The following is a 25,395-nucleotide window of genomic DNA, read 5'->3' as shown; positions in this document are numbered from 1 at the left end:
TGCTCTCTCTACAATGTTCTCCATTTTCCCACAGCTGGGGCCTGGCACACACTAGGCCGGTTCCCACCACAGAGCTCTGACACAGAAGCCATCTCCAAAGAGCAAATGCCCATCCCTACCTCTGTGAAGACACAAGACTGAACTGTGGGGCTAGGTAGTTCTTGATCCCATATGGGCAGTGTGTACCTACAGCCTGAGTCTCCCAAGGTGACAACCCAGGAGCTGCCAGCTGACCATTAAGAACTCTGTCCCTACTCCCACGGACCTCCAGACCTGTTGGACCTTGTCACTTTGCGTATTGAGGCAGCCAATCAAATGCTGAATCGGGGAGCCTCTGACGGACTCCAGAGGTCAGTTGTCTCGCCTGTACTTAGGTCTGTCCAACATCTTCATCGTCCAGATTCTGTTGACAGATTTATCTTGTCAGCTTTTTATTTCCTTTTTCCACTTATGTTACAGATTTTGTTTTCTTTTTTGACAGAAGGTTTTCTGTGCAGCCCTGGCTGTCCTGGAACTCAGTCTATAGACCAGGCTGACCTCGAACTCTGTGAGCTGGGATTAGAGAGTGCCTAGCTGTGTGCATATTTTTATACAAATGTGGGCATTCTCATACCTTTTGGTGCATGTGGAAGCTAGAGGTTAGTGTCAAGAATCATCGCTGGGAGCTCTGCCCTCTTACTCAATGAAACAGGGTCTCCCAAACAAACCCAGAGCTCACCAAAACAGCTAGTCTCGCTGACCAGCTGCTTTGGGCAACCCTTTGTCACTGCCCTCCAAGGCTGGAATTGCAGTCGGGTCACGCCACCCCTGCATTTATGTGGGGTTTTGAGGTTCTGAATTCACACTGTGTGGCAGGCGCGTAGCTGCTGAGCCCCCAACCCCACCCCACCCCAGCCCAGCTTTTTTCTCTTCATCTTTCCTCTGCCAGGTGGCACCAAGTTTTTGTCTTTTTTGGCCTGTGGACCTTATAGTCCTCTCCCCACCAAATCAAGCCTGTGTACTGCTAGCCACTGACTGACGTTTTGTACAGGGTGCCACTCTCGGCCCCCTTCAAGAGTTCCATTCCTATTGCTGGGGCCAAGCCTATGGTTTCCTTCATCAGAGGGTTTCCCTTGTTCTTTGCATTTCTTGCTGGGTGCCCCTGAAGTATCCCCATTGCCCTACCTGCTGCTTGAGTTTCCTCTTCAGTAACAGAATGAAATGGGCTACCCAGTCATGCTAACACTCACCAAGCCTTCATCTGAATTCTGTCTCAGAGCAAACAGATTCTGGGAGGTTCTGTGACTTTGGAGAGGGATTTGTGTCCCTTTTTCTTCTGCTTGAGGAGCCTGTTGTCATGTCATGCATCCCAAATGAGAGGCAAAAGGCCCATGAGAGTTCTGTCAGATGTGGGGTACACACCACATGCTAGCGTTTGCTAGACCTGGAATCCTGGGGTTGGAAGGAATGAGCAGGCCTAAGATCAGTAGGAAAAGGTGTTTTCTGTCAAGCCTGATAACATGAGTTCAATCCCTGGGCCCATATGGTAGGAGAGAACCAAGTCATGAAAGCTGTTCTCTGACCTCACATGTGCCAATGCTTGTGCATGCAGATGAGCGCGCGCACACGCGCACACACACACACACACACACACGACATATTTAAAAGCAGTGTACAGCTGAGCAGTGACGACACATGCCTTTAATCCCAGCACTTGGGAGGCAGAGGCAGGTGGATCTCTGTGAGTTCAAGGTCAACCTGGTCTACAGAATGAGTTCCAAAGCTCCAGAGAAAACCCATCTCGATAAAAACCAAACCAAACCAAAACAAGCAAAAAAATGAACAAAATAAAAGTTTTCCAAGACTGGAGAAATGGTTCAGTAGTTAAGAGCACCCGGGTTCAATTCCCAGCACCCACATGGTAGTTCACAACTGTAACTCCAGTTCCAGGGGTCTAACATCCTCACACCAATGTACATTGAATAAAATAATTTTAAAAAACAGGACAGGTTGAGGGCATTCCTAAACTGGATCTTGCCGAAAACAACATGTAGAGCTGACTTTCTCCAGTGGAGAAAAGTGCTTGGTTCTAGCTTCGTTTCTGCTATCTACACATATCTGCATACTTCATCCAGTCCCTCAGCTGGATATAAGGGGAATAGAGAGCTTCAGGGAAACAGGGTCTGGTGACTTGTGTAGCTATCCCTCCAGATTGAGCCACTAGTGTGCTCTTGTAGAAGGAGAGGACATATGGGCTGCTTTCCTCATGATGAGGGTGGGAGCATTCTTCAGGTTCCCATGCTCCTGTAACCCCAATAAATTCCCTGGGTCACAAAACTGGACTTGAAATTGTTTCTTTGGTCAGGCTACTTTTATCAGGGTGGCTTCCCCCAGAAAAAGGCACATTGAGGCTCTGAGGTCTGAAGAGCTCTGAGAAAGGCCAGAGGACAAGTGGAGGGCCCTCAGGACTGGTGGGAAAGACTCGAGATGGGAAGGTACCATGGCAAGGAACAGGAATACTGAGGAGCCTGGGACTTAGGTATGGGAGGCCTTGAAGAAGAGGCAGGACTGGAGTGGGAACTCTGAGGAGGAACCAGAGTGCTGAGGAACTAGCTGGGGTGGTGAAGGAGGTGGAAGCAGGCGACTGGAGTCAAGAGCGTTCTCAACTACTAGTAAATTTGATGTCAGCTAGGAAACAGATGTACTTCCGTTGGTACAGCGGTTGCCTGGTATGCATGAAGGCCTGGATTCCATCCCTACCACCACACAAATAGGACATGAGGCACACACCACATCCCAGCACTTAGGTAGATGCAGAAAAACCAGAAGGTCGAAATCATGCTCCACTAGCAAATTCAGTCAATTTTCATTATATAACAAATGTGAGGACACCCTGGGCTATATGAGACTCTGTCTCAAATTATTTATTTTGAGACAAGGTCTTTGCACACAGCCCTGAACTGAAACTCACTATGTAGAGCAGGCTGGCCTCGAACTCACAAGATCTGCTTCCCTAATGCTGGGATTAAAGGCATGTGCCACTATGCCCAACCACACGTTTTTGAAAAGTTCTGAGGGAGGGAGGTGTGCAAGTGGGAGAGGTGAGGATGCAGGTGTCTGAGGAAGGAAACTCGGAGATGTGTGGGGCTTCCAAACTGGGGATCAGAGAGAAGGCAGACGCGTTGAAACACCCAAGGGTTGTGGCCTCTGACGAGGATGGGAGCCATAAAGTGCACCAGACTTAAATGCAGGCATCGTCGTTAGCATGGCAACCCGCAACCGGGTTCTCAGTGGCAGTTGAGAAGGCAAGTTTCTAGCGAGTCGCTGGGAAGGGGGAAACAGTGCCTGGCGCTGACGGGTGACGGCGCCCGTAGGGAGCGTGACCAGGGGGAGGGATGCAGAAGAGAATCGCTGTTTTCTAGACAACCCTCAACCGGTTCCTCAGCATCCGTTAAAAACACTGTTTGAAGCACGTCACGAGGGAGAGGGCGGTGCTCCGCGCCGATTGGTGAAAGGCGCCTGCAGGGCGTTTCTGCGGGCGGTGCTCAGCGGCGGTTGGCTAGTGGGCTCGAAGGGGCGTGGCATCTGAGTCTGCGGGCGGTTGGCTGCTGCGCACGCGCGAGGGCTCCTGGCGGGACTGTGCCTCAGCGCTACCCGGCCCATCGCCCATGGCCGCATCGCTGCGCCCCGTGCCGCCGCAGTCCGCCCCGCGCCGCCCAGCGCCCGCAGCTCCCTTGGGCCGTGACACGAGCGACGTCCTGCAGCAGATCATGGCCATCACCGACCAGAGCCTGGACGAGGCTCAGGCCAGGTACGGCGTGCAGGCAGGGAGGGAACGGGCGGAGGCGGGTTGAGGATGGAGACAGGTGCGGCAGACCTTGGAGTGATGGACAAGCAGAGGAGCCTCCGGCCAGAGGGAATGAAGGATGGTGTCGTGAGGAAAGGGGGCGGCGGCGTTATGGGAGTAAGGGCCCAGCCCGGGAACAAGAGACATTAGAAGGATAAGTGAGCTAATCATCTGTTATTGGCCGGTCCGAGGACCGCAGTTTTGCTAGGCGCACATAACTAGGGTGATCTGAGGAAGGACCTTTGAGAACTTTCAGAAACAGATACGGGGAGCTGGATGGACCTTAGAGGGCACCCTTCTTCCTACTATCTCGCCCTCCTGTTCTTCTTTTCCAAGACAGGGGTTCTCTGTGTAGCCATGGCTGTCCTGGAACTCACTCTATAACAAATTTGTGTTATGGATCTTGGAAGCAACTACTTTTACCCATGGAGCCATCTTCCAGGCTTAGGTTTCTAGACACTTGGAGTGACTGCAGAATTGCTGCTCCAGAAAGACAGAAGGAAAAGTTTGACAGAAGCCAAAAACTGATTCAATTCTAGGTACCCAAAAGATAACTCAAGAGTCATTATTTATTACCTTTTTTGTTTGTTTCTTTGTCTTCAGAGACAAGGTTTCTGTGTGTAGCCCTGAATAGCCTTGAACTTACATAGAACCTCCTGCTTCTGCCTCCCAAGTGCTGGGTTTAAAGGTTCATGCCACTTTGCCTGCCTTGATTACTATATTTTTAAGACAGGGTTTTGCTGAGCCCAGAAATGACAGATGAGCTGAGTTCCTGGCATCCTCTCTCTGTGTGATGTGCCTACACCCACAGCACCAGGGTTACATCTGTGTGACGTCCCCTGCACCCATAGCACCAGGGTCACATCTGTGTGACGTCCCCTGCACCCACACCGGGGTTACAACTGTGTGACGTCCCCTGCACCCACACCGGGGTTACATCTGTGTGACGTCCCCTGCAACCACAGCACCAGGGTTACATCTGTGTGACGTCCGTACATCTGTGTGACGTTCCCTGTACCCACACCAGGGTTACAACTGTGTGACATCCCCTGCACCCACACCAGGGTCACATCTGTGTGACGTCCCCTGCACCCACAGCACCAGGGTCACATCTGTGTGACGTCCCCTGCACCCACAGCACCAGGATTACAACTGTGTGACGTCCCCTGCACCCACAGCACCAGGGTTACATCTGTGTGACGGCCCCTGTACCACACTGGGGTTACAACTGTGTCACGTCCCCTGCACCCACAGCACCAGGGTTACAACTGTGTGATGTCCCCTGTACCCACAGCACTAGGATTACAGACACCATTGTGCTGAGCTTTATTATATAGATGCTAGGGAATCTGAGTTTGCTTTTTTGTATTGTGTCCTTTTTGAGACAGGGTTTCTCCGTAGTTTTGGAGCCTGTACTGGAACTAGCTCATGTAGACCAGGCTCTCCTCAAACTCACAGAGATCCGCCTGCCTCTGCTTCTGAGTGCTGGGATTAAAGGTGTGTGCCACAACGGCCCGGCCCCTGATTAGACTTCTAATGCTTGCAAGGCACCTTACTAACTGAGCCATCCCTGCAGTCTCTGAAGAAGCTCCTCCTTTATTGGGGAGATGGGGAGTTGGGTCTTAACTGTGTAGATGAGGCTACCCTCATACTCAGAGATCTACCTGTCTCTGCTTTCTCAGTGCTGGTGTTAAAGGCATGCATCTGACTTCAGAATCCATTTTTATTATTTTTTAATTTAAAAATTTAAATATTGTTTTATTTTAAACATATAAGTATCTTGCCTACATGTCTTTATATGTACTGTATACATGCCTGGTGCCCGACGAGGTCAGATTCTTTGGTACTGGACTTACAGATGGTTGGGTGCTGGAAACCAAACCCAAGTCTTCAGCAAGAATAACCAATGCTCCTAACCACTAACCATCTTGCCAGCCCTAGGACCCATTTTTAAAATGAACTTGATAAATACTTACTGAACACTTACAATGTGAGGGCGCTGTCCCAGGGACTGGAGTAGTCCTTGCTTCCTTCTTTATGAGCTTGGGATTTGGGACAGAGAAAGAAAGTGGGAAAATACACACATATATAAATTGTGGCTAAGCTATAAGGAAAAGACTGGCATGCTAAGTGGAGAAGGGGCACTGGCTCCAGAGACTCCAGGAGCCAAGAAAAAGACATTCCCAACCAAAAAGGGAGGAATCTTGGAGAAAACCTGAAGCCTGCTTATACAGTTCCACAGAGTCTGCCACTCTCAGAGCAGAGTTAAGATTTCATTCTGGTTTCCTTTTTCTTTTGTTATAAAGTTTGTTTGTTTTTCAAGACAGAATTTCTCTTTGTAGCCCTGGCTGTCCTGACATAACTGGCCTTGAATTCAGATTCACCTGCCTCTGCCTCCCAAGGAATGAGATTCAAGGCGTGTGCCGCCACTGCCCAGCTAAAGATTTATTTTTAATTTGTGTGTAGGAGTATTTTGCCTGCATGAATGTGTGTACCAAATATATGCCTTCTAATAGAAATTAGAAGAGGGCATTGGGCCCCCTGAAAGTGCAGTCACAGATGGTTGTGAGGTGCCATGTGGGTGCTGAGAATGGAACCCGGATGCTCTGCAAGAGCAGCAGCCTGTGTCCTTCAACACAGTCATCTTTCCAGCCACCACTCCACTCTCAGTAGGAGAAAAGATCAAAGCACAATTTTTGTTTGTTTTTTAAGACAGGGTTTTTCTGTGAAACAGCTCTGAACTCACTCTGTAGACCAGGCTGGTCTCAAACTCACAGAAATCTTCTGCCTCTGCCTTCCAAGTGCTGGGATTCAAGGCGTGCACCACCACGCCCAGCATTCAAAGCAGTTTTAAGACCACCTGTTCACGTCCCACACCGGTGTCAGCCGAGCAGGACTGTGGGAATCTGCTTTAGAAGGCGGTCTACCGCGTCAGCACCATGCAGTAGGAAAGGCTGGGTTTCTTCTGGAGCATGAGTGTGTACTAAAAGGGTCTGTTCTGAGGTGAGGACGGTTCCTTAGGGTCTGACAGTTGTGCTCTATCTCTGTAGTGAGACCAGTTTACTAAGGAGAAGAACAAGAGCTCCCTTAGAGCCGGGAGTGCAGCACAGACACTAGAGCACACACCTCCAGTGCACATGCAGGGAGCCCCGGCTTTGCATAGCGCTCCTTGGTTACATATTGAGGCCAGTCTGAAATACCTGAGACCTTGCCTACAAGCCAAACAACCGCCCACACCACTTCTGTCGAACTCAGGTTTTTGTACTCCTGCTAGACAAATTCAAACTTTTCCCTAGCTCTGTGTGGAATGCTGACTCTTTAGTTTTATAGCTTCTCTCTGTAAAGTTAGGAATGCTGGTCTGCCTCCAGCTCTTTCCATCCCACTTTTATTTTATTTTATTTTTTTAAAATATTTATTTATTTATTATGTATACAATATTCTGTCTGTGTGTATGCCTGCAGGCCAGAAGAGGGCACCAGACCCCATTACAGATGGTTGTGAGCCACCATGTGGTTGCTGGGAATTGAACTCAGGACCTTTGGAAGAGCAGGCAATGCTCTTAACCTCTGAGCCATCTCTCCAGCCCCCTCCATCCCACTTTTAAAACCTATGTTTTATTAGGGTGTGTGTGGTGTGTGTGTACACCCACACTGCACTGTTCTTACAGCACCTCCGTCTTCAAAGGATCCTATGTGTTCTTCTGTCCTCTGTGCACCTGCATACTCGAACACCTACTCCACACAGAAATAAAGCAAATCTAGAATACAGAGGAAGATGTGTGGAGGTCATATATAAATGCTACAGTGTCTTGCCTGAGGGAGTTGAGCACTGCCTGTAGGATGCCAAGGGACAAAAGACTATATAGCCTTGATTACATCTTGTCAGCCCAGGAGTATGCAACCAACTACATCCCTGCTGATCTGCTGACTGGACTAGACTTTGCAAGTCTTTCTGAAACAGCTAGTCTCTCAGAGTGTCTCTATCATAGCTCCAAGGTCAGTTTAGCTGAATTGTCCATCAAGAACTTTTCATCTTCCATGTAAGGCGTCTCATCTTTATTATGCTATCAACTGTGTATAAAGAAAGGAAAATGGGGATTGGTGAGATGACTCAACAGGTAAAGGCACTGTTGCTTCTAAGCTTCATGACCTGAGTTGAATCCCTGGCACCCATTCCCCCAGGTTAACTTCTAGCTTCCACACATGCACACACAAGTGCACTAAATAAAAACTGTTTAAAATTTAATGATATCGCCACTAAAAAAGTCAAGGAAGCTACTGATTTACTAGAAGGTGAAGCTAAAAAAATGAAGTGGAGGCTGGAGAGATGGCTCAGGGGTTAAGAACTCATGCTGCTCTTGTAGAGGACCTGGGTTCAGTGCCCAGCACCCACATGGTGACTCAACCATTCAAAACTAAGCTCCAAGGAATCCAGCCCCTTCCAACCTCCATGGACACTAGGCATGTATACATGCATAGACACTGGGGAACACCTATACACATAAAAATAAAGCCAAAAACATTTTTTTTTTTTTTTTTTTTGGTTTTTCGAGACAGGGTTTCTCTGTGGTTTTGGTGCCTGTCCTGGAACTAGCTCTGTAGACCAGGCTGGTCTCGAACTCACAGAGATCCGCCTGCCTCTGCCTCCCGAGTGCTGGGATTAAAGGCGTGCGCCACCACCGCCCGGCTAGCCAAAAACATTTTTAAATGACATAAGTGTGTAATGAATTTTAAGTTCCCACTGGTCTATGTGTATGAGCACAATTTGTGTAACAAATGCCTTAGAGCTACACTTGTGAAAGGACGGAAGGAGGGAGGAGGTTGTAGGTGTTGATTGACAATGACCCATTCATAGCTTCTGCTGAATTGGCTCAACTGGCCGGCTTGGCTGGTGGCTCCTCCCAACACGTGTGCCAGTGGGAGAGGACGGCCTCTTCCGTAGAAGACTGTCCTTCTGTCACCAGCATACACGTTGCTGCGTCCCCTGCTACAACCTCCAGACAAGCTCCAAGGATATTTGTAGAGCATAGGCCAGCCAGGCTTTCACAGCCCAGACACAGCAGAGTGAGGAACGCGACAGGGGAAGACAGGAAAGTGACTTTTCTTATCTAAAGCAGATCCTTTCTTTCCAGGGCGAGGTGGGGTCTGGTTTTCTGTCTGGTTTTACATTCTTTCATTTACTTTGTGTATGTGTGTGAGCACACACTTGCTTATGGAGGTAAAAGACACCTTGCTTGAGTTGTTTCTCTCTTCAGTGTGAGTACCGGGAGTCAACTGGGACTCTCAGGCTTTGTCACAGGCTCCTTGACTGAAGAGATCATCCCACCAGCCCAGGGCTAGTTTTTAAGATGGGGTCTTATGTAGCCCAGGCTGGCTTCAAATTCACTCCTGATCCTCCTGCCTTCACCCGAGTGCTGGGGACGGCACACACAGAGCAGGATTGCTTCTGTTTCTGTCAAAGACTATGATGAGGAGCACACTGAATCTGCAGTTTGCTCCTAGTAACATCCTAGCTGTTTTCACAATTCTCCAGTGCCCCCAGCACATAGGAGGTTTTCTGTCTTCTACTTTCCTTGGTGTACCATTGGTTGTTGTACTGACCGCTCCCCAGGCGTTGATGAGCGGTTTCTGAAGGTTATCAGTTTATCACTCTGGAGTTCTCTTCTCCAGATCCTTAGTCGATGTTTGAGTCATAATTCCTCTGAGCATCTGCTGAAAGTCCTGAGCCCTTCCCTGGACAGTGTGTGCAGGCTACATTTTCTTGGGATTCCTCAGGAGACAGAAGCCTTGAATTTTTAAGGTAATCTCAGTTGCCCAGAGCCAGGGAGCCTCCGCTCAATAAAAGTTGGCAGACTCAGTAATTAGATGCCTAAGAAGTCTGCGAGAGACTCAATCTGGGAATTGCTTAGGGGTGACTGGGGCAACCTAGCGACGGTTAGAAAGAGAATGCTTGATGGATGTCTGGAGACGCAGGCCTCTGTACCTCACACTGCAGCAAAGACAACTTATCGTGTCTGTCTGAACTGTTTGACAGAGCTCCTTGGGTCACATGGGCTGACAGCACTGAAGGCAGCTGCAAATTCCAGACCAGTGAGGGCTGCTTCCTGCTTCCTGCTTCCTGCCTGCACTGGGGCACAGGGCTCTCTGGTGCCTTGCCTGCCCACACTCCCCTTCTCATAGAGACCCTTTTTAAAATTTTATTGTACATAGCAATAATGTACTAGATGTTAGTGACATTCCTGAACAAAGTGTGTCTTTGTGGCTTCGTTCCCCTTGTTGCTTCCTCAGCCCTGAGTCTTCACTCTCCCAGAGGTCCTTACATCACCCACCCATCCTCCTCACCGCCTAGTTAGTAGCCATCATCTCTGGTCTCCTTTGTAGAATCGTAGACCTACTCAGCCCGACTTTCATGTATGCTTGTATATATTACAGACTAAGGTCCCTATGTGAAGGAAAGCCCACTGCTTTTGCCTTTCTCTTTTAAACTAATTAACATTTTGAGGTTGCTGTTAAGAGTCTGTTCCCTCCTCCTACCGTGGATTCTGGGCCTTAAACTCAGGTTATCAGTCTTGGTTGGCATCATGTGCTTTACCACTGAGCCATCCTACAGCCCCAGCTTTTTTCATGAGTTTTTGTCACCCACTTAATATTATCCTTTCGAGAGCTAGCCATTTTCCTGCAAAATTCACAATTTCATTTTTCTTTACAGCTGAATAATATTCCACTGTGTATACATGGCCACCTTTGTGTGTGTTTGTTTTGTTTTGCTGTTTGTTTTTTAGTTTTTTGCGATAAGATTTTTCTGTGTACCCCTGGCTGTCCTGGCTGTCTGCAGACCAGCTGGCCTCGAACTCACAGAGATCCCCCTGTCTCTGCCTCCTATGTGCTGGGATAAAAGGTGTGTGCCACTACTGCATGGTTTGTTTTAATTTTTTGAGTAACCTCTATGGATTTCTATAATGGCTAATTTACTCTTCCTTTACAACTGATTTTTTTTAAACTTTTGTGTGTGCTTGCACAATGTGCGCCTCAGAACATGTGCAGTGGTCATAGGACAGCTTGCACACTGATTCTCTTCCTGCACCATGTGGGTGCCAGGGGTGGAACTCGGGTCAGCAGGCTTGGCTGCAGCACCTAGTCAACTGAAACATCTCCCACACCCTGAGATCTCCTCTTTAAGGGTGTAGGGCCTTTTTATGAGGCTTCCCACCCATGACCTTAGCATCCCTTAATTAGCCCTCATCTCCAGACATGGTACCACGGGCATTAGGTTTCTGCATATGATTGGGAGGAGCTGGGGTACAGCTCAGTGACAGAGACCTGCCTTGCACAGCGAGGCCCCCTTTCCCTTCCTAGCACCACAGGGAACACACCATTTAGTCACTCCACAAGCTGAGTAGAATAGGATTGCCTTCTTCCAGCTTCTCTGTGAAAAGGACAGGTGGGCTGCGTTGTAATTGTCAGGTCTGGCCTTGAAGATCTCTCCAGCCCCCGAATGCTTACTTTCTGATCAACTGCATACAGGTACGCTAGAGAACCGTCCTGACTGATTTGCCCCTGTGTGTCTTTTATTATTTATTTCTTACTTTTGTATGTCTTTTAGATATTATTTATAATTTTTTTAGTTTTTGAGGCATGGTGTTACTGTATGGTTCAGATTAACTTCAAACTTGAGATCTTCTTGCCTCAGCCTCCCCAGAGCTAGGATCATATGACTGTGTTCCTGTGTCTAGCACCGGGACTCCTTTCTGTGGCAGGAGACTCTCTGAGACAGGGTCTTACTCTGTAGCCCAGGCTGGCCTCTACCTTCTGATTTGGGATTACAGGCATGCACCATCATTCCTGACTAGCTTTCTTGGTGAACTTTGTTAAAGATGCTTTCTGATACCCTAAGAGTTTTGTCTGATGTTTCATGAAGAGGCTGAAACCCAAATCTGCTACTGTAATCCTGTGATGCTTTTAGTCTACAAATATGATGGACAACATTAATGATTTTTGAAGGATTCATTTGTTTTTATGTTTTTACTTATGTGCCTGTCTGTGTCTGTGTGTGTCTGCCGTGTGTGGTGGGGAGCAGGGAGCAGGGGGTTGCTCTCAGAAGTTTGCAGGAGTATTGGACTCTCTAGAGCTGGAGTTATTGGTGTCTGTGGCTGGGAAATGGACCCTCTAGAGCTGGAGTTACTTGTGTCTGGGGCTGGGTACTGGACCCTCTAGAACTGGAGTTACTGGTGTTTGTGGGCTGGTAGCTGGCTTAGGTCCTCGCAAGAGCAGCCAGTGTTCTTAAAACCATAAAGTCATCTTTCTAGGCCTCTGACATTGGTGGGTTTTTGTTTGTTTTTAATGTGGATCCTAGGATAACTCAATTTTTTGGTACTCATGGGACAGATGAGTTGTTTAAAATTGTTGTTACTTGTTTATTGTTCGTGTGTGGGTTGGTGGTGATCAGAAGGCAGCTCACAGCAGCGCTCTCCTTCCACCTGAGGATCCCAGGGACTGGAGTCGGGGGCCAGGCTTGGCAGCAAGGTTCTACAGGAGCTGTCTCGCTGGCCCCAGCTTAACTCTTAATTACTAAAGGGAGATGGTGTAGAGTGCCCTTCAAACGAAGCAGCAAGACCTACGTTGTCGCTGTCACAACGTATCTTTAGTTTTAGTGCCTTTGAGATGATGTGTATAGGGAAATAAGCCATCATGTGATGTGTACGCTGATGCCAGTCTGTGAACTCAGCCCTTCGAAGAATGTGAGGCTCAGTGTACCACTTGGAATTTTCTAGAGTCAGTCAACATTAGTATGAGAGGATCTCATTAATCAAAACCTGAGGAGCAGAATTTCACATGTGCAGTTTTCTTTACCCCTACTTTTCTTTTTAGTGAGTTCTGGGATTGAACTCATGTCTTTATGTTGCAAGACAAGCACTGTACCAACTGAGCTGTCGCTTTCCACTTCCTCATCAGCATGGCTCCAGTTCCTTCTCTGAGGCCAGGACACATCTCTATCTTCCCACGTCCCTTCTCATGCTGCCTTGGTCCCCAAAACCATTGTTCTTAAAGAGTGTCCTGTGGGAGACATCGGAGGGGCTGGAGTTAGCCCTTCCCCAAGAGGATAGTGTGTGGCATGTGCCCAAGGGGAGTCAACTCTAAAGGCGATTAGAAATGGGGGAGACGTACCCTGAAAACTCAAGGGGAGTCAGCACCACTGTGGAGGGTGCATGCAAGCAGACAGGCATGCCAAGGCAGAGGGGAGTCAACTGGGGGAGACCACCTGCCTTAGCCATTGTCCAGCCGAAGTTGCTAAATGAGGACAGAAAACATGTTTTGGGGTGAGTGTGTATGTGTGTATATCTACATATGTGTCTGTATGTCTGAGTGTGTGTGCACACTCTTGTGTGTGTGTTTAGGAAGGACAAGTATCCATTATCACCCTTACCTTATTTCTTGTAGACAGGGTCTCTCACTGAACTTGAAGTTGACCATTTGGGTTCACCTGGATGACCGTTTAGCTCCTAGTCTGCCCATCTCTGACCTTTGGCTCTGGCTTGTGTAGCCATTTCTTGCTTTTGGGGCCTTTTCAAATTTATTTTTATTTATGTATATTATGGAGCCTCTCCTGGAACTAGCTCTTGTAGACCAGGCTGGTCTCAAACTCACAGAGATTCACCTGCCTCTGCCTCCCAAGTGCTGGGATTAAAGGCGTGCGCCCCCACTGCCCAGCCGAGCAGCAAACATTCTTAACCACAAAGCCATTCCCCCAGTCCCCATGTCTAGATTTTTATGTGGGTGCTAGGAATTCAAACTCATATCTTCAAGTTTTCACAGTAGATACTCTCAGCTATTGAACCATCTTCCCAACGTTTATTGCTTTGTTGAGGCAGGGGCTCACAATAGCCTGGGCTAACCTGGACCTTAAAGCGCAAAACAATCCCACACCAGTTTGGATTCAAAGGGTTATTTACTTGAGGGAAAAAACTTACAGAACACTGTCCTACACAACAGCTAGGAAAGGAGTCTAGTCGCTGGAGCAAGAGAGAGAGCAGAGGGCTGCCACTACTTTTTTTTTAAATATTTATTATTTATTATGTATACAATATTCTGTCTGTGTGTATGCTTGCAGACCAGAAGAGGGCACCAGACCTCATTACAGATGGTTGTGAGCCACCATGTGGTTGCTGGGAATTGAACTCAGGACCTTTGGAAGAGCAGGCAAAGCTCTTAACCACTGAGCCATCTCTCCAGCCCCCTGCCACTACTTTTTAAAGAGAAAAAAGAGACCATGCCCCAGTGGGCTGGTATCTCAGCAGCTATTGGCTGAAGGAGCGGAAAGAGCTCCCACAGCAGGACCTCAAGACGTAGCTGAGGTTGTCCTTGAACTCCTGATCCTCCTGCCTCAACCTCCCAAGTGCCAGAATGAAATTCTTTTCCACTGCTCCTGACTTAGAAGTCCTTCCTAAAGTCCTCTGACCTTTCTTAGGGATCTTCACTGGGTCAGAAGAAAAGTAACTGGTCATCCGTCCTCCACAGCACCCAGTCTTGAGAAATGCCTTTTTGTCTGTCTGTATGTGATGCTGGGCATAAAGCCTAGGGCCTTGTGTGTGGATCTGCCATGCATGTGAGCTGTCTTTGAGAGACGTGTTAGGACGCTGTATCCGCCTCCTGCTTCACTTCCCAGCATTAGGATTGTGAACCAAAAGGACCAAATAAAAACCCCACGTGTGAAGTGCCATGAAAATCCTGACTGGGCTGCACCAAGAAATCCTTTTAAGCTAGGTGTAGTAGCACACGCTCACGGGGCTGGAGAGATGGCTCAGCATTGACCCCGTTTTTCTATTTATTTATCTATTTATTTATTTTGGTTTTTCGAGACAGGGTTTCTCTGTGGCTTTGGAGCCTGTCCTGGAACTAGCTCTTGTAGACCAGGCTGGTCTCGAACTCACAAAGATTCACCTGCCTCTGCCTCCCGAGTGCTGGGATTAAAGGCGTGCGCCACCACCGCCCGGCTTGACCCCATTTTTCGACCACAGTCTCACTAGTCTCAGGTCGGCTGAGGAACATCAGCTTGCTGTTGCTGTGTGACAAGTCTTGGCCAAACTAGCAGCTAAAAGCGATGTATATTACCATAAAATCTACATGGATCACCATAAAATCTGCATACATTTACCATGTAGATTTTGTGCTGTTGTGGGTTGCAGGCCAAGGGGAGGGTGCTTGCCTAGCAAGCCTAAGTTCCTAGTTACATTGCAGTACTACAGAAGATGACAGTAAGTTAGTAACTAGGTGTGGTGACACACACCTACTGCCCTAGCATGTGGGAGTCTGGTGCAGGAGGATTGTCATGAATTCTAGAAAGACCTGAGATGAAGAAAGATAATCTATTTCAAAAAGATACAATAATGAATTCTCTTTTTGTTTGTTTGTTTTTGTTTTTCAAGACAGGGTTTCTCCATGTAGGTTTCTCCTGGCTATCCCTAAACTCACTCTGTAGACCAGGCTGGCCTTGAACTCACAGAGATCCACCTGCCTCTGCCTCCCAAATGCTGGGATTAAAGGTTTATGGGACCACAACCTGGCTTCAGATTTTTATTATTTTGTTTTACTGTGTATAAGCATTTTGCCTGCATACATGTCTGTGTATCACAGGTGTGCCTGGTGTCCACAGAGTCCAAAAGGCACTTGAGCTCCTAGAACTGGAGTCACAGATGATTGTGGGACCGTGTGGATTCTGAGAACCAAACCTGGGGCCTCTGGAAGAGCAATTAGTGCTCTTACCTCTGAACCATCTTCCCAGACTCAAAAATAAAATAATAAGTAATAAAAGAATAAAGCATAATTTTGTGACCTCAGAGCTTTGCTGTGCTGGGAATCTGGACAAGCTGTCCAGCAGGAGTGGCCTAGGCTGTTCCTACCTTGTTCTCACTCTCACAATTACTGACAAGTCAGCTCCTGCTGTTGGAAGACTGAGGTCTCTGCTCCTTGACCCTTAGCTCCTACATGTCACCCAGTGCTCCCTGCTGTGGCTTTCTCAAGCAAGGCACCTGGCTTCTCACCAGCTACATGAAGTATCAGGTAATAATGATACCACATCTTAAGTCACAGGTTCAGCTTGGAGTCAGGGAGAGTATGACAAGGACATGCTTACTTAGGGTTCAAAAAGGAAATAAAGTCATCCTTTCTGGTGACACTCTGGCCTCACAGGCCAGCATCACTAGACTCTGGTTCATTATCTGTAGGCAGCTGCTTGGGACGTGGCTGAGTGATAGGTACAGGCTTAAAATTCCCCAGTGAAAGGCTGAGAATGTGGCTCAGAGGTACAACCCTTGCCCAGAATCCTCTGTGTATATGGGGGGTGGGGCAGATAAGGATATGACTCAAAGATAATGCTTTTATCTATAGTCTCAGACTAAGGCTGAAGGCCAAGTGTTCACAATCCTAATGCTGGGAAGTGAAGCAGGAGGCGGATACAGTGTCCTAACAAGTCTCTAGGTTTTAGTCCTGTGGAGGCCTGAGGATCAGAAGTTCAAGGTCATCCTCAACTAGTAAGTGCTTTCTAGGTCAACCTGGGCTTTGTTTTAGAAGGGGGTATGATATAAACAAGCTGAAAAATAAAAACCACATGATCATCTCATTAGATTCCGAAAAAGCTTTTGACAAAATACAACATCCCTTCATAATAAAGGTCTTGGAGAGAGCAGGAATACAAGGAACATACCAAAATGTAATTAAGGCAATAAAGCAAGCCAACAGCCAACATCAAACTAAATGGAGAGAAACTCCCAGCAATTCCACTGAAATTGGACAAGGTTGTCCAATCTCTCCATACCTATTCAGTTTAGTTCTTGAGGTCCTAGCTAGAGCAATAAGAGACCAAAGGAAGATCAAGGGGATACAAATTGGAAAAGAAGTCAAACTCTCACTGTTTGCCGATGATATGATAGTTTATATAAGCGATCCCAAAAATTCTACCAAGGAACTTCTACAACTCATAAACACTTTCAGCAATGTAGCAGGATACAAGATTAACTCAAAAAAATTATTAGCCCTCCTGTACACAGATGATAAAAGGGCTGGGAAAGAAATCAGAGAATCAACACCCTTCACAATAGCCACAAAAAGCACAAAATATCTCGGAGTAACTCTAACCAAACAAGAACTTTAAATCTTTAAAGAAAGAAATGGAAAAGCCGGGCGGTGGTGGCGCACGCCTTTAATCCCAGCACTTGGGAGGCAGAGGCAGGCGAATCTCTGTCAGTTCGAGACCAGCCTGGTCTACAAGAGCTAGTTCCAGGACAGGCTCCAAAGCCACAGAGAAACCCTGTCTTGAAAAACCAAAAAAAAAAGAAAGAAAGAAAGAAAGAAATGGAAGAAGACACCAGAAATTGGAAAGACCTCCCATGCTCTTGGGTAGGTAATTAATATAGTAAAAATGGCAGTCCTACTGAAAGCAATCTACAGATTCAACGCAATGCCTATCAAAATCCCAGCAAAATTCTTCAAAGACCTCAAAAGAATGGTACTCAACTTCATTTGAAAAAGCAAAAACCCCAGGATAGCCAGAACAGTCCTGGGCAATAAAAGAACTTCTGGAGGCATCACAATCCCTGACTTCAAACTCTAATACAGAGCTATAGTACTGAGAACAGCCTGGTACTGGCATAAGAACAGACAGGAGCACCAATGAAACCGAATAGAAGACCTGGATATCAATCCACACATCTTCGAACACCTGATATTTGAAAAAGAAGCAAAAAATATCAAATGGAAAAAAGAAAGCATATTTAACAAGTGGTGCTGGCATAACTGGATATCAACATATAGAAAAATGAAAATAGACCCATATCTATCACCATGCACAAAACTCAAGTCCAAATGGATCAAAGACCTCAACATAAATCCAGCCATACTGAACCTTATAGAAGAGAAAGTGGGAAGTACACTCGAATGCACTGGCACAGGAGACCACTTCCTAAATATAACTCCAGCAGCACAGACACTGAGAGAAACAATTAATAAATGGGACCTCCTGAAACTGAGAAGCTTCTGTAAAGCAAAGGACATGGTCAACAAGACAAAATGACAGCCTACGGAATGGGAAAAGATCTTCACTAACCCCACATCAGACAGAGGTCTAATCCAAAATACATAGAACTCAAGAAATTGGACACCAAAAGATCACATAATCCAATAAAAAGAATGGAGTACAGACCTAAGCAGAGAACTCTCAACAGAGGAATCTAAAATGGCTAAAAGATGCTTAAGGAAATGGTCAACATTCTTAGTCATCAGAAAAATGCAAATCAAAACAACTCAGATTTCATCTGTTAAGAATGGCCAAGATCAAAAACTCTGATGACAACTTATGCTGGAGACGTTGTGGGGAAAAGGGAACACTTCTGCATTGCTGGTGGGAATGCAAGCTGGTACAACTCCTTTGGATGTCAGTGTGGCGATTTCTCAGAAAATTAGGAAGCAACCTTTCTCAAGACCCAGTAATACCACTTTTGGATATATATTTAAAGGATGCTCAATCATGCCATAGGACACGTGCTTAACCATGTTCATAGCAACTTTGTCATAGCCAGAACCTGGAAACAACCTAAATGTCCCTTGATCAAAGAATGGATTAGAAAAACATGGCATATTTACACAGTGGAGTACTACGCAGCAGAAAAAAATGACAGCTTGAATTTTGCAGGAAAATGGATGGAGCTAGAAAACATTATTTTGAGTGAGGTAACCCAGACCCAGAAAGACAATTATCACATGTACTCACTCATAGGTGGTTTTTAAACATAAAGCAAAGAAAGCCAGCCTACAAATCACAATCCCAGAGAACTTAGACAACAATGAGGACACTAAGAGAGACATACATAGATCTAATCTACATGGGAAGTAGAGAGGGAGCATGGGGACCTTGGGGGAAGTTTGGAGGGGGAGGGGAGAGGCAGGGAGGAAAGCAGAGAAAAATGTAGAGCTCAATAAATATCAATAAAAAAATTAAAAGGGGGTGTGCTAGAGAGATAGCTTAGCAGTGGAGAGCATTTGTTGCTCTTGCAGAGGACCAAGATTCAATTCTCAGCATCCACATGGGGGTTCACAACCATCCATAACTCACTTCCAGGGGATCCTAACCCCTCCTCTGACTTCTGTGGGTACAAGGTACACACACAGTGCACATACATATATACAGGCAAAGCATTCATACACATAAAATTAATCAAAAATATTTATTTATTTATTTTTAAAAAAGAACTATCAGCTGGGCGGTGGTGGCGCACGCCTTTAATCCCAGCACTCGGGAGGCAGAGGCAGGCGGATCTCTGTGAGTTCGAGACCAGCCTGGTCTACAAGAGCTAGTTCCAGGACAGGCTCCAAAAACCACAGAGAAACCCTGTCTCGAAAAACCAAAAAAAAAAAAAAAAAAAAAAAAAACTATCCTGGGCTAGAGAGATGGCTTAGAGGTTAAGAACACTGACTGCTCTTTCAGAGGACATGGGTTCAATTCCCAGCACACACACATGGCAGATCACAGCTATCTGTAACACCAGTTCTAAGGGATCTGCCTTTCTCACACAGATAGATATATATGCAGGCAAAACAGCAGTATCTGTGTGTGTGCACCCGTGCGCACAAGACCCATCTTGCCAGTGGTACACACCTTTAATCCCAGCACTCCGGAGGCCGAGGCAGATGAATTCTGAGTTCAAGGCCAGCCTGATCTACACGTGAGATCCAGGGCAACCAGAGCAACACAGAGAAACCCTGTCTACAAAACAAACAAAAATCAGACATTCATTTGATTGTGTATATGTGTGTCCTGTCTCTAAGGTGTATACATGTGTGAGTGCTTTGCTCTCAGAGGTTAGAAGAGGCATCTGATCCCTGCAGCTAGAGTCACAAGTGGTCATGAGTCTCCCAACATGGGTGCTGGGAACCAAGCTTATGTTGTCCTTTGCAAGAGTAATACAAGATCTTACTTAGCTGCTGAGCCATCTCTCCAGCTTCATCCTGACTGGGAATGAAACACATTTGTTTGACTTAAGTGTGACAGGATGGCACACCTGGACACAAGCGCTTTTGAAAGTGAAGTTGACTCACTGCTCCTAAGAGGAGGGCCACACCATACCAAACAGCACCATGGCCATAGCGGTGGGGGGTGTCTCTGTGTGCGTGCGCGAGTGAGTGTCTGTTCTAGGCTGTGACCTAGACCTTTGATAGGATTTTCTCCAGAATGAACTGGATGGACTGGGCAGGCCAGTTTGAGCCAGCGTGGAACTGGATGAAGTAGATACTTGCTCTCCTCTGGGTCATAGGGCATGTTTCTATTTGTCTAGGACCTGGAACATGGTGACTGAGAACAGAGACAGCCTTGGTGGTGTACAAGATGAGAGTTGTTGGCTGAGGCTTGGGAGTAGCTGATGTGATTTTGGAAGGCAGTTTCTGTCTAGGAGTTAGCTGAGCCAGCTTGGCCAAGCCTCATTACAGCAGAGCAGAAACCCAGTTGCCTGCACACTTCATGCTGGCACCTGCTGCATTTCTTTGCATTCCTTCGTGACAAGATGGCTGAGTGTGTGACTGCTGTTTCTGTCTCCTCACACCTCCACTCTCTCCTACACTCCGTGCGCCACCCTCACTGAGTCAACCTGGAACTATAGGAAGTCCCCTCCTCCTGGCATGCTTTTTCTGTGGTTCCTCCTCACTGGCATCTGGATTCCACTGTCTTCCACGTGACCTCTGAGAGTCTGAGCTTTTGTCTGGGTTCTTGCCCCCTCTGCAGAGATTCCTCAAATCTCCAGGCCAATGATTGTCTGTGCTAGTGCTCCATCTTGGAGTCGCTGGCCCTGCCTGTGTGCTCACGGGCTGCGATGTGAGCCTGATGAAGCCTGCATCTGGGCTTGCACAGTCCGTGATCTAGGTCTGGCTTGCTGGCTGTCTTGGCATTTTCTTTTCCCTCAAAATCTTTCAACACTTTACACAAAGGTCCTGCAGATCTACCCCCTGTTGAAGGAGCTGTGGGCCGCGTTCCTGCCGCCCAGCTCCTGGCTGCCAGCTAGCTTATGCCCCAAAATAATTACATGGAAACTGTATTCTTTTAAACACTGCCTGGCCCATTAGTTCCAGCCTCTTATTGGCTAGCTCTTACATATTGATCTAACCCATTTCTAATATTCTGTGTAGCACCACAAGCTGGCTTACCAGGAAAGATCTTAACCTGCATCTGTCTGGAGTGGGAGAATCATGGCGACTGCCTGACTCGGCTTCTTTCTTCCAGCATTCTGTTCTGTCTACTCCACCTACCTAATTTTCTGTCCTATCAAAGGCCAAGCAGTTTCTTTATTAGTTAACCAATGAAAGCAACAGATAGATACAAGACCCACCTCCATCAACCCCCAAGTTAAAGGTCTGACCTGGCCTAGCCACACTTCAGTCCTGTGCAGGCTTGGTGGCCTCCACGGTGGGTCCCCTGGCTCTTCCTTCCTTCCTGAAGCATAGCCTACAAAACACAATCGCTGCTCTCTCTCTCACTCTCCCTCGCTCCCTCCTTCCCCGAGACAGGGTCTCTCTGTAGCCCTGACTGTCCTGACGGTTCCACATGTAAACCAGGCTGACTTGAAGTCATAGAGATCTCCCTGCCTCTGCCTCCTGCCTGAGTGCTGGAATTACAGGTGTGTCCTACCACATCCAGCCCATGAAATACATTTTTAGAATGCATTTTAGACTGGCTGTGGTTGTGTATGGTAACCCCAGCAGGTAGGGGACTAAGCCTAGGCAATTGAGCAAGGTGCTGTCTCAAACTGAAAATCAAAAGTAAAAAGGACTTCCTGTGTAGCTCAGTTTAGGGGTCTGCCCAGTGTTTGAGGGCCCTGGGTTTCATGCTAGTACACACACACACACACACAATTAAAATATAAATATTTCACATAGTCTGATGTGGTTGCTGCTTCTAATCCAAGCATTCAGTAATGGTAGGCCGAAGAATGGGAAGTTTAACCCTAGCCTGTGCCACGTGTCTCAAAGGAACCAAATGTTTGAAAGAAAGTGCATTTCAGCCCAGCATATGGCACACACATAGCAACTCCAGCTCAGGGCTGAGGACAGTGTTGTCGAGGGTTTCTGTCCTGCCCGCTTCCCGCAGTCGTTAAGTCCCAAGGAAATCACACAACGGTCTACATTAGTTATAAACTGATTGGCCCAGTACCTCAGGCTTCTTATTAACTCTTACAACTTATATTAGCCCATTATTCTTATCTGTGTTAGCCACATGTCTCAGTACCTTATTCAGCGGGGCAGTCACATCTTGCTTCTTCTGTTGCTGGGACAGGACTACCGACCAAGCTTTCTTCTTCCCAGAATTCTCTTGTTCTCCTTGACCCACCTCTATTTCCTCTCTGGTTGTCCCACCTATACTTCCTGCCTGGCTACTGGCCAATCAGCTTTATTTAAAATATAATTGACAGAATACAGACCATTGTCCCACACCAGGACAGGAAACCCTTTAAGCCTGCAAGTTTGAGGTCAGCTCAGGCTACATAACAAACAAACAAACAATAAATAAATAAGTCTGAAGACAATAAATAGTAAATGCATTTCACTTAAGTCTAGACAAATAGGTCAAAGGAATAGAATTGAGACAGGGTCTCGTGTCAGCACATATCCCAGATGATGCTGAACTTTTTGAACTTCTTGTGAGACCCTCACCCCTTGTGAGAAGAAATTTCCTAGCAGAATGGTTTTTTTTGTTTTGTTTTGTTTTGTTTTTGTTTTTTGTTTTTTGTTTTTTTTTTGAGACAGGGTTTCTCTGTGGCTTTGGAGCCTGTCCTGGAACTCCCTTTGTAGACCAGGCTGGCCTCGAACTCACAGAGATCCGCCTGCCTCTGCTCCCGAGTGCTGAGATTAAAGGCGTGCGCCACCAATGCCCGGCAGCAGAATGTTTTAAAAATAGAAACCTAGACTAGCTTGTTCCCAGGAAGATAGTGGCCTTCCCCCCTCCCATCCGAGAAATTATGCCCGGCCACCTGGTACAGGCTGATAAAGATGGCCTGACTCAGAAACAGGGTAGTCTTGCTCTAAGAACAAAGAACAAGCTGGGAGAGAAAGCAAAGACCTTCATGAAGTTGCAGCTGTGCCAAATCCCTCTAACCGCCCTGAAGGGCTGCTTGTGTTTCTCCTGCCTTTAAAAGCTAACCCCACGGAGGAGCTCTAACTCCTCTCCACCTCACTGAGACGGTGTTAGAGACAGGTCCCAAACTAGTTTGTATTATGTTAAATAAACCTTGCTTATTACAGTCTGGGCTTCTCTGGTCTCTGGTGTTCTCTCTGGTGGTCATAATCTGGCACAACACTTCTGACCCTCCTTCTCTCCTCTAAAACCTGGATTACAGATGTGCACCGCCACACTAGGATTACAGATGTGCTTGGCCACATTAGGATTACAGATGTGCTTGGCCACACTAGGATTACAGATGTGCACGGCCACACTAGGATTACAGATGTGCACCAGCACACTAGGATTACAGGTGTGCACGGCCACACTAGGATTACAGGTGTGCACGGCCACACTAATATACAGATGTGCACAGCCACACTAGGATTACAGATGTGCACCAGCACACTAGGATTACAGGTGTGCACAGCCACACTAATATACAGATGTGCACAGCCACACTAGGATTACAGATGTGCACCAGCACACTAGGGTTACAGATGTGCACGGCCACACTAGGATTACAGATGTGCACCAGCACACTAGGGTTACAGATGTGCACCAGCACACTAGAGTTACAGATGTGCACGACCACACTAGGATTACAGATGTGCACCGCCACACTTGGATTATAGATGTGCACCAGTACACTAGGATTACAGATGTACACCAGCACACTAGGATTACAGATGTGCACCAGCACACTAGGATACAGATGTGCATCAGCGCACTAGGGTTACTGATGTTCACCAGCGCACTAGGGTTACAGATGTGCACCACCACACTAGGGTTACAGATGTGCACCACCACACTAGGGTTACAGATGTGCACCAGCACACTAGAATTACAGATGTGCACCAGTACACTAGAGTTACAGATGTGCACCGCCACACTAGGGCTTTGCACACCTAGGCCAGCTCCGCTGCATAGGCTGGAGCTCCAGCACATGAGTGGCATCTGACAGGTGTGCCAGCACTTCTGGAAGAGTGGAAGTGGAGTCTGTCCCCATTGGATTTCTGCTGTGATGGCCACCATGACAGAAGCAGCTTGAAGAGGAGAGGGCAGTGGAAGCCGTGGCAGGGGCTGAAGCAGAGAAGCGGAGGCCATGGAGGACTGCTGCTCCCGCCTTGTTCCCCAGGGCTCACTCAGCCTGCTTTTTCAAGGAGCCCCACAGCACCTGGCCAGGGTGACACTGTCCACAGTGGGCTGGGCCACATCAGGTCTTAATCACACAGTGCTCTACAGGCTTCCCACAGATGAGTCTGATGGAGACACAGATGAGGATCTTCTTCTCAGAAGATGCTAACCTGACCAAGTTGATCAAAGACCGACTGGTATGGCTCTCCATCTCATCTCATTGCCACATGGCTGGGGATGAGAGTCCATGGTAGAGCATTGGCATAGCACACTGGAGAGTCTGGTTTCAATTGCCAGCAACACACAGACACACACACACAGAGACCAGGTGTCTAAATAGAAGAGCTAACCCTGAATAACTGCTTTTTGTTTGTTTGTTTGTTTGTTTGTTTAAGACAATATCTTAGCTCAGGCTCTCCTGACACAGTGGCCTGTCTGTTACTTGAGTGCCAGAATTACAGTCATGAGCCACTGCTCCTGGACAACTTGTAAACCACTTAAAAGAAAATGTTGATGCACATCTTAACCTGGAATCAGGCAATGATTTATTAAAAATGAGACTTAGCCAGGCGTTGGTGGCATAAGCCTTTAATCCCAGCACTTGGGAGGTAGAAGCAGGTGGGTCTCTGAGTTCAAGGCCAGCCTAGTCTACATATCAAGTCAGGACAGCCATTACACATTATAACCCTGTCTCAGAAAACCAAAAATATTCTGAGTTTAGGGCCAGCCTAGCCTATAAAGCAAGTTCTAGGGAAGCCAAGGCCACACAGAGAAACCCTGTCTCGAAAAAAACATGAACCAATGCATGGAGGCTGCGTTGTGTCTGGAGTTACTGTAGAAGACGGTAACCAGCAGGAGTTGTTGGAGCTCTGGCAGTCTTCCTCAGAAAGTGCGGGAAGCTGAAAGTCCCCAGATGGGTGGATATAGTCAAGTTGGCCAAACATAAAGAGCTTGCCCCTATTGTTGTGGGCCCTGCCAGAGGAGCAGCGGGTTGCAGTTGAAGTTCCCGGTGTCAGCCCAGCAGAAGGGAATCCGCTGATGGGTCCATCTCGTTTAGGCAAGGCCACGGGACTACAGATTTTGAAATGTCTTTTGCTTCTGCTGCACCTCTTCATGTTTGCTGCGGCTCTCTTTCTCTGATATCTAGTGTGGTATGAGTGGACGTGGGGAGATCTCCACTACCTGTGATAGAATGCGTTTATCTTTTGGAAACATCCTGTTCTACTGGGCATTTTTACCT

At 47.2% G+C, this 25,395-nt stretch overlaps 1 protein-coding gene across 1 annotated transcript in view; it reads left to right on the top strand.

Moving 5' to 3' along the window:
- The first annotated feature begins 3,647 nt into the window (after nt 1–3,647).
- Nucleotides 3,648–25,395, top strand: part of Pbx4 (PBX homeobox 4) — a 47,177-nt gene continuing 25,429 nt past the window's right edge. The window contains exon 1 of the mRNA XM_057753104.1: nt 3,648–3,790. Coding sequence (XP_057609087.1) covers nt 3,648–3,790 — 143 coding nt within the window. The remainder of the gene's footprint in view (nt 3,791–25,395) is intronic.

This window comes from Chionomys nivalis, chromosome 20, assembly GCF_950005125.1.
Source record: "Chionomys nivalis chromosome 20, mChiNiv1.1, whole genome shotgun sequence".
Classification (NCBI taxonomy): Eukaryota; Metazoa; Chordata; class Mammalia; order Rodentia; family Cricetidae; genus Chionomys; species Chionomys nivalis.
Note: the sequence above shows the minus strand (reverse complement) of the source record. Positions and strands in the feature narration are given on the sequence as shown.